Genomic DNA, 9767 nt, shown 5'->3' on the forward strand with positions numbered 1-9767 from the left:
ATCCTCTTCCTACTCTGCAGGGCAAAGGGGAGGAAACAGGCGCGGAGCAGCACCGCGGCTCGACCTCTCCATCTAAAGGACCCGCGGTCACAGAGCCGTACACACACACGGGGCTGGCTGATTTCTCCGGATGGCTTCCAGAGGCTCTGCTTCTGAGCAAACTCGCGAGATACTAGTAGCATTGTGAGAGCACACAATTTCCATCTGTCAGTTGAAACAGGCAAAATTAGATCTCGAAGCTGCGCATTTAATCCATTGCCAAAACTAGCCTGCCTGGTACAGCGCTCAGAACAGATTTTTTATTAAGGGAAAGAAAGAGGGAAATTGTCTTTTACAGCTGCATCTTGTCAGGCCCCTCTGGAGTGACCGCTCCAAGGCTCCGCTGTGGCAGGAGGCTGCGAGCAGCCCTGGAAGCCCTGCACAGAGCTCATCAGCCTCTAATTCACTCCCAATTTGTCTCTATGCAGCCTGATGACTCCTAATTGCTAGTTCAGAAATACAGCGCGTACCCTGATGATTTTAAGTTGTTCCCAGTTATCTTAGAATTAACTATTAGGGGGAGATCGCAGAATAACTTCCCTCCCATCCCGGGGAGCTAAATATTCACTTAAAAGTATGCCTTATTTAAAATCACAATGCTGCTTCGACGGCGGGATTAATGGATTGGACACGAATGCCAGATGCTACCTTAAGAATTAAGGGCAAAATCCGAGCTCAAGTTCCCTTAAAACATCTGTGCAAATAGAGGTAACATATTTCTTGCACGAGTTTCGACGCCAATAGCAGAGGTTGCTGCGGCACAGTATGGGGGCCCAAGCGGGTTGAATTTACGGAGGAACGTGGGGCAAGAGCGAAGCCCACCCGCATGCTTCTGGGCACGCAGGCCACGGAGCTGGGGACCCCTCCTGATTTACACCAGCACAAGGAAGGAGCAGATCACGAGCTACGTGCTCGTGAAATCCAGCGGAAAACTAATCGGAGCTCTGTAAGTAGGCAGCTCGCAGTGCTGCTTGTCTGCAGAAGCAATTTAAAAATAAACAACACAGAAACATGATTCAGAGTTCATTCACTGTAAACTAATGCGATCCCAGTCGCTCTAATGGAGTTACTCCAAACATGTCATTTACAGAGAGCATGTCAGATAAATCTCCGATCCTGCTTCCAAGCAAGCTGGGTGGAGGCTGCCAGCCCCAGCCCCAAAACTGCGGTGACAAAAGCCAAGGAGAAGGTAAACAAGGGCTGGCTGGCACAGTCCTGTTGTGGCTCTGCAAAGGTACTGCTCTTTACCTAAACTCAATTATTTGGAAAAAAAAAACAAAAACAACTATTAAAACTACTCTTCTATTTTAAAAAGTGCACTAAAATGCAGTAAAAAGTCTTAGAAACAGCTGTACGATTATCAGGAAAAGATCTACATCCAGTCTGGGGCTCCACTGAGTAAAATTCATCTACAACAAAGAAAAAGAGACACCAACTCCGAGCTCTGATCTCCTGCTCCCATTAACCAGCAGAGTGCAACTCCAACAATACTTTGCTTCACATTTCTAAGGATCTGGCATCTAGACGTGCTGGAAAAAGGACATATGGTCTCAATACGTAAAGCAAACTTGTAAACAAACTGCAAATTGAAACTGCATTTATTGGTTCCCACCAGATTTGAGAGGTGAGAAATCTGAAGGCAATTGAAAAACTTTACAAAGTGCAGTCTGGGATGCATCTCATAAATGCCATGAAAAGTAGCAAATTAATGGCCCTGATGTGTTATAAATTACAGCCTGAAAACAAAAAGTGAATTGTAGATATTTCACAGATATTACAAGTAATTTTTACTAAAATGTGATGCAACAAGTTAACATCTCTCTCAGCAAGAATATCCAATACAGACTGATTAAAAAATAGCAGAAAAGGAAAAGCACACACAAACACATTCTAAAATTATATTAACAACTACCTTCTGTGAAACTATAGATACTATAAGTTGTGTGTAGATACAGAGAGTTAATTTTTGAATCAATTGGCTTTTCTAGAAATAGAAGCACTCGGTAAATTCAGGAACAAGGAAGAATTGGGGAGCAAGTGCATTTGCAGATTAAAGCTGCTCTTACACACCTGTTGCTGTTCTGACTTGGGACAATGCTGGGGTAAACTCGTACAACCCTGACACAGTGCACACAGCCTGTAAGGAAAACCCAAATCCAAAGGGACAGAGATCAACTGTCCCAGGAGCAGCCCCAGTGGCGCTCAGCAAGGCTGCAGCAGATCTGGGTGGGGGAGGAAAGGAGTGGGGGTAAACACAACTTGCTGAAAGTTATTTTTAAAGTCTAAAATCTAATTTTTATTATTTATACTCCTGATTTAGTTTGCACACTTTGGCCAGACTTCCCCCCCATCCCCAACAATTTCACATTTCTCTTCTGGGACACCAGCACCAGATCTGTGTCTGGTTTCCCTACATTCACACCCCCTGAGTTCATACAGGTGTCACCACTCACCAATCTTCGCCGCAAAGAACCACAGCAAAACCCCACCTGCTCTACAAGCACTCCTCCAATTACCTCTCTGACCTCTTTTGTTGCAGAAGTTCCTCTGAAAACAGGAGCCAAGCACCCACTAACACCTGCAGCCCACCCCTGGCTCCCCAGCTGCTTCATCTCATCCTTCCCAAATCTCAAAGCTTCAGCTCTGCAGAGGGAGGGAATTTCCAACCCTTATCCATGAGCTTGGTTAGAAAGTGGGAATAAAAGACATGTTATGGCAGTACAATGAGCAGTGCTTCAGAAATTAGGGGTAAGGGCTGAAGGGTTTTGGTGATGCCAGGGGGAGAGGCCAACTGAGACGCTGTCTGTTGATCCTAAACAGGAAACCCAGGACTAAACTCTTGATTAGATGTATTGAGCCAACACAGAACGCTGAAATGAAAGGAGCTAAAAACACATGTGGACAGCATATTTTTAGACGAGTTACAATTTGCAAGACTCCTCTTACTTGTGTTTCCTAATTGCTTGTCACTCAGTGGGAGCTGCTGCTGGGTGCGCAGCACCTGCGCCTCTCACCACGTTCAGTGGGCGTCGTGGGTGCTCAGCAGCTCCCAGGATGAGGCCAGAAATACAGCTACTCGGTAACGGGTTTTTCCACAGCACGCTAAATATTTTCACTGCAATATTTATATTCGGAGATGACAAATTATGATTTGGTCAAAGCCTCCCAGTGCACTTGTCAGGATACAGCCTGAATAGGGCCAGATTAAAAGCAAAGGCTTCCTGATAAAGCTCCTCAAAACTGAAGCACGCCAGCTACGAAGCAGAATGCAATCAAATGAAGTTGACCAAACTGACGGGAGCCCAGACACAGTCACTTAAATCCACACCTCCACGTGCTTGCAGTACAAAGCCCAAAGCCACAAATTGCAGCACTGCAGCAGAAGCAGGAGCCTGTGCACAAAACTTGTGCAACGAGGGATGGAAACAAGCCAGCCTCGAGTCAGAGCACAACTCACGACAGTGCTGAGCACGCAGCTCAGCCCAGTCCAGACATGGCACAGGCTGGAGCCTTAGACGCAGATCACTTGCACCACTTTGCATGAAATACATGTTTTTTTTTTTCCACCACCCAAGTGTACTTCCAGACTCCTACACCAAGGAATGGCTGGAAATAACAGGCAGGACGTGAGTGTGGGTGTTAGGGCTGCCCCAAAGTGCTTGTAAGGGCAACTTGCAAGTGCTGCAAGGGGACATACTTCAGAAAAAAATATATAATAATACAAAAAAAAAAAAAAAAGTCAGGTTTGATGCATGCAGACACTCTACCCGAATAGGAAAACAGAGCCAAGTCCCACAGAAACCCGCTGGCACCGACGAGCTCTGTAGCCACTTGAGAAAATAAATCACAGGAGGGTTTTTTTTTTTCCCCCGACTAAGGCACACAGAACTGAACCTATTATGAATCACGAAATGTTTTTATGAATCATGAAACAAGCAGCAAAGTTCCTCTGGCCTTATGGATGCCCCGCTGCCCAGCTGCCACTCGGAGCTGTGATGGGAAGCAGGTCTGCGTGCTGCTCCGTGCAGCTGGGGTCACAGCACGTGTCCCCTGCCAGCCACGCAGCAAAGACCCCCTCAGCCACACGCTGGCAAGGGCCACGGAGTCAGCATTCACTTCTCCAGCTGCTTTACCTCCTGCATGCTGATGGTGCTCCTGCCAGCACAGCCCTGCCTTACGCTGCTCGAGCCAGCCCCTGGTCCCCTGGCAGGATCCATCCCAAGGCGCACGGACAGCCAGTGGCCACCTGAATGTCACTTGGCACTTCACGGGGCTAAACATCAGCAAAAGCAAAAGTCTATTGGAAAGAAAAACCCAAAAAGAGCATCTCCGTGCACACGGTGCTTCTGCTGAGCTGCCGGCTCGTGAACAGCCAGGGAAGGACCCTGTGGGCTCTCAACGCCAAAATCCTGCTCTGTGCACCCAACGTGCACACAAAACCCCACCCACAGGCCTCTATAAATAACCCCACGTAGGAGATCCGGGACTGGAGAAATAAGTAAGTGCACTTCCAATTATATACCTTAAAAAAAAAAAAAAAAGCCAAATAAAAATGCTGCTCCCAACTGAAGGAAAATACAACATAACTTGACAGTGAAGGATTCTACTCCAGCCACTGCCCATGTCACAAGAACCACATCCAAGCTGTCCATTTGCTCTAAACCACCACGTGCAAGTGAATTTCTGGTTGAAGCTGGGTTTGGAGATAACCCTGGAGCTCGTAAGGAGATTCCTGTGCCGAAATCATCGCTTAGGAAAGCCAAATGCAAGAGTGACAACATAGCAAACAGCTTGACAAAAAATCATCTGTACAGCAACATTGCATGAACCAGACCCAGAGCAAGCCCGAGCGCTTTCTGTTCCTTTGATTAAAGTTTAACGGGCACAACTCTTTGATTACTGCTGCCACGTGTGAAAATCAGCTCCTCGCAGCTCTTTTGCTTTCTGCTGTTTAAGAATTAAGCAGCTTGTCGTTTTTGTTAATACAAAACCATGCAAATGTTTTTTGGGGAGATTTTTACAGGTTCTTCCTCACATTGCCAAACAGCACAGCTATTAAAGCCACAACCTTGCACCTTCCCCATCTGCCCACTCCCCGATTTTCCCCCTTCCCCGCAGACCTCGGGCAGGCACGTGCCTACAGCCAGGCTTTCTCCCAGCCCCGAAAGCTGATCCCCATCCCACCTGTCCCCCCGGGAACCAGGCAGCAGCTTTTTATAGCCATCCCTAAGCCCGGCAGTAACCCCCTCTGCTTAAGCCCCAGAGGCAAACCACGCTTTTGGCTGGGAGGCGTAGGACTTCCACCTGCTGCAGGGCACAGGTCTGTGCTATCTCTGCTAACGAGAAATATTCAGAGCGGCTGGGCTGCTTTCGCAATTCCAGCGATCGGGATTGATGACGTTCAGCCCTCCCCGTGCTGTGGCCGCATTTGTTTTTTAGGATGCTCGCGCACCCAGGTCCATGGGGCAAACCCCACAGTGCAGCTCCCTGCCTCTGCCAGGAGCATCCCATGGGGCTGCCCCGCTGCAAATGGGACTCCAACCACACTGGACAGGACACCCTCTGTACTCTCTGGGGGTACAGAGCCAAAGTCTTTCTGCCTGGTGGCAGGGGGAAGAGTTTTGGAGCAGAGCATCCCATGGGGGATACACAGAGATGTGCTCCCACACCGGGGAACAGTCCACAAGCAGGGGGAAAGGAGGGACGCAGGCATTAGGGGCGCAGAGGGAGAGTTCCCCCAGCTTCCCCCCACCAGTAAATCCCAAAGGGAGCAAAGGACAGCAAAAAGCACCACTGAAGGAGGGAACTGTACAGAAAGGTTTGGTGCTTCCTAGACAAGCAAGGACCTCAGTGAAGCCCTTCAGACACAGATTTTAAGAGACATCAGTTACACCCCTCTCTCCAGACACAGATTTTAATGCAAACAAAGCTCGTTATCATGCTTTATAGATCTCTGCTTTCACATAGGCAGAAAGAGTCACCAGAACTGCACGAGTGGCCAGAAGCCACCTTTGTGTCTCCCTCCTCTCTTCCAAGTGACTCTGTCTCTGCGGGACAGGCACTCGGGGAATCTCTGCCCTTCCTGCACTGATCCGCCCGCGCTCCTCCTCGAGCTGCCTGCCCAGCTAAGCTGCTTTCCAAGCTTCCCAGCCGTCGGCAGCAGCATTCAGCACCGAGATGCCAGCTGCCCGACACACACCAGCACCACCCGGGCACAGCACCGGCTCCCCAGCGAGACCACATCTCGCTTCGGGGTCGCTCGACGCAGCTTCAGGAAACACAAAGCAGCAGCAAGACGAGCGCTCTCGCCAAGAAACTTCAGAGCAGCCACAAGAGAGAATTCTCACCGCAGCGTGCGGGACTGCCGGCAACAAGGAGGGGAGAGAAGGGGAAAAATCCCAGCCAGGAGCTCGTCCCTCTCGCTGCGATGCGTCGCGAGCATTGTTCAGCTCCAGCCACAACACGCCAGCTCCAACAGCAATAACGCTCTAAGACGGGGCTTATGCGGTTTTATTAGATTTCTGCCTCCCTCTTAACCAACCGTCACAATTTCCATCTGATATTATGTCATACGGGGAAGTTTTATGAAGGAATCCGGTCTCCCGTGAATTCTTTGGCGAGATGCTGAAACGCAAAGTTCTGCCCGACGATAAAAACAGCCTCACCCTCCAGCGGCAACGCGCACACCTGACTCCACTTCTCCAGAAACCTCAGCGGTGAGGCTGCTTTGTTCTCCTCCAGCTGCAGGTTGCTTTGCCACCAGCTTTTGGGGACGCCAAACCCAGGGCACCTCCCGGGGTGATGAATCGCTGCCAAAACCCCAGGCTTCACCCTCCTGCATGCCCCCAAAGTTTGGGAACACAATAACCCACTCTGGAAGGAACAGATCAGCCTCAACCCCCACCTCCGATATAAGAGGAGCACAGTGCCCTCCCCCGGGCCCCTCAAGGACCTGGTATTTCACTTTTTTGGTAGGGAACCATCAGCCACATTTAATATTTCTACGGCTGAAGCATCACCGCGGAGAGCTGCTACTTGTTTACTTCTCCCTCCCATTCACACATGGGAGAGCCCAGTTCTCCTCTCGCAAAAGTGGAGAGCAGAAATCTCCCCGTGGAAGCCGATAGTTCACGTAAACCTAGTTTAATCGACGGGAGACTCAAGGCCGTAACAATTGGGGGTTTTCTCCCTCCAAGGATTTCTCCTAATAACGGATTAAGGCAGCTTTCTGGGGAGGATTGTGCAATTCCTAATGACAACACCCGGCTTGGTGGTGTTGCTGTGGAAAACAGTGATCTCAGATGCACACAGGTTTCTTTGGTTAACTGAAGGGAGATCAATAATAACCATATTAATAAATAATGCTCTTAACAGCAGCGGCAGGATACAGGCAGCAAGCTGCAGGCAGGTAGCAGGGATAGGTAAAAGCATTAATTATCTGCACAATGTCAATGCTGCCGAGCTGACGTGCGGAGCGCAGCTGAAAGCTCACTTTTTGAAGATCACCAAGACAGACTGACAACTCTGCCTTCGCGCGAGCATTTTGGGTAAAATTCAGTTTTCCGCATGTCACAACCGAGAGGAACAGGCTGCTCTTTTTTTTTTTTTTTTTTTCCCTTTAACATTAATAAACTAGGTAAAGGACACGGGGGAGGGGGAGATTTTGAGGTCTGGCCGTCCTCCTCCTCCCCTGCCAGCAAGTTGGGAAGGAACAAAAGCCAAGGGGAGTTTTTTGGGACGAGGCGAGCGAGGCATGTGCCCTCCAAAGCCAACTCCAAGCCGCTCCATTTCCCTGCGACGAGAAGGCGCACATGCACTCCCGGCTCTTATATAAACAGCAGAAGGGGCAGCGCCTGTCTGAAATTCCCCACCGCGTCTAAAATAAATACGAGGCTGGCTCCAAACGTCACTCCCTCCGGCCCCACCGAGGGCGATGCGAAGCCGAAGGGTTTCTCCCTAATGTAGGTGCAGGGGGGGGGTGCGGCTCAGGACACCCCATATCCCCCTGCCCCGTTGCAACCCAGGGGGTGATGCTGGGTCCGTGCCATGCCCCCCCCGAGGCCAAGGGGTAGCAAACGTGGGCACACACCCCCTGAGCATCCCATAGGGGTGATGTGGGGGCAGAACCCCCTGTACCCCCCAGGAGATTGGGACCGGGACAGCACGGAATGGGGATGCTGGGGACACCCTGGGGACTTCAGAGCATCCCAGGGGTGGTGAGCCAGGGGATGCAGACCCCAGGGGGGTGCTCCAGGTACAGAGGGGGGGTCTCCTGCAATGGGAGGGGGTGCTGTCCCCCCGGGGAAAGGATATGGGTTACAGACCAGCCTGAGGCACCAGCTGCGCGGGCGGGTGGTTTGCTTGAGGCAGAAGAAAGCGGTGGGTGCCAGCGCCGGGTACGGCACCTGCTCCTCCTCCTCGGAGGCCAGTTCGGGCGGCGGGTCGCGGCCGGGGGAACCACCGGCACCGGGGGAACCGCCGGGACCGGAGCCGGCATCCTCCGGCGGCAGCTCGCTGGGGCGGCGGGGCGCCACGGGGATGGGCACCCGCACCTCGCCGCCGGCCGCCCGCGGCTCTCGGCTCTCGCCATCGCTCATGGTAGCGGCCAGGACCTGCGGGGCAAGGGCAGGGGGTCAGGGGGGAGCCGCTGGCCACCCCCCCACCCCCGGCAGCGGGGCGCGGCTCCCACCTGGCCCCGGCGCTCACAGCCGCCACAAAGCAGCCCCTAGGGGAAGGTGGGGGGGGGGGTCCAGTCGCCACCGGGGCGCGGCCGCTCCCACCCCCCTGAAAAACCTGATGTGTGTCCCCCCCCCCTCCTCTTCCCCAATCCATCCATCCTCCCTTCCCTCTCTCCTCCCCGCTCCCAGCTTTTAATTTTCGGGGATGGGTATTGCTAAAGGGGGGTGGGGGGTGTTCGCGAGGAGGAGGCGTGGGGGGGGGGGGTCCTACCTTAGTTCGGCGGAGCGCGGTGCCCCCAGGAGCATAGCCGTGCCTTTGGGTTCACATGGGACCGGGCTGCCGAGGGGTTGTGGGTTTGGGGTGGTGGTGGGGGGGGGGGCGCAGGGAGGCGGCGGACCCCCCCACACACACCCCCAGCAAGGCGAAGGCAGCGGGTGGGGGGGGGGGGCCGGGGGGGGGCCGGGACTCGGCGTGCGGCGCCCGCCCGCGGGGATGGAGGCTGGGGAGGAGGAGGAGGAGGAGGAGGAGAAGGAGGAGGAAGAAGAAGAGGAGGAGGCGGAGGAGAGGTGGCGGCGGGGGCGGGGGCCCTTCCCCGAGCCGTGCCCGTGCCGAGCCGAGCCTCTCCCGACGGTAATCCCAAGGAGCGAGCGGGCAGCCCCAGCAGCCGCTTTGCAAAGCTTCGCCCGTGCTTAACAGGAAACTTCGGATTTACCGGGGGAGGAGGGAGACGAGAGGGGAGGAGAGAAGCGGGGGCGGAGGGGGCTGGGAGCCCGCCGGGGGCGGGCAGCCGGGAGGAGCCGGGGCAGCCCCGGAGGGGAGGGAAGGAGGGGGGGGGGGCTCCCGCATCTGCCCGTGCCCCCCCTCCTCCCACCGCTGAGCCTCCCCCTGCCTTTGTTCGGGCGATGCGGGGCGCCCACAGCCTCCGGGGAGCCACCCTCATTTGGGGGGGGGGGGGAGGCAGAACCCCCTTTCCTCCCCCCCCCCCTCCCCAGGACTTTACGATGCCGCTGGGGGGGCTCCGGCTTTGTCCCACGCCCCGTGCCGCGAGG

The 9767-nt window shown here is 53.7% G+C and overlaps 1 protein-coding gene across 3 annotated transcripts in view; it reads right to left on the bottom strand.

Annotated features, from left to right (window-relative positions):
• Window positions 1-9141, bottom strand: part of CACNA1H (calcium voltage-gated channel subunit alpha1 H) — a 220693-nt gene extending 211552 nt beyond the window's left edge. For all 3 annotated transcript variants that reach the window (XM_038186945.2, XM_038186946.2, XM_038186943.2), the window contains exons 1-2: window positions 8989-9141; window positions 8353-8651 (exon numbers count right to left, since the gene is read on the bottom strand). In XM_038186945.2, coding sequence (XP_038042873.2) covers window positions 8353-8636 — 284 coding nt within the window. In that variant the 5' untranslated portion in view covers window positions 8637-8651; window positions 8989-9141. The remainder of the gene's footprint in view (window positions 1-8352; window positions 8652-8988) is intronic.
• Window positions 9142-9767: the final 626 nt, after the last annotated feature.

This window comes from Anas platyrhynchos, chromosome 15 (genome assembly GCF_047663525.1).
Source record: "Anas platyrhynchos isolate ZD024472 breed Pekin duck chromosome 15, IASCAAS_PekinDuck_T2T, whole genome shotgun sequence".
Lineage (NCBI taxonomy): Eukaryota > Metazoa > Chordata > Aves > Anseriformes > Anatidae > Anas > Anas platyrhynchos.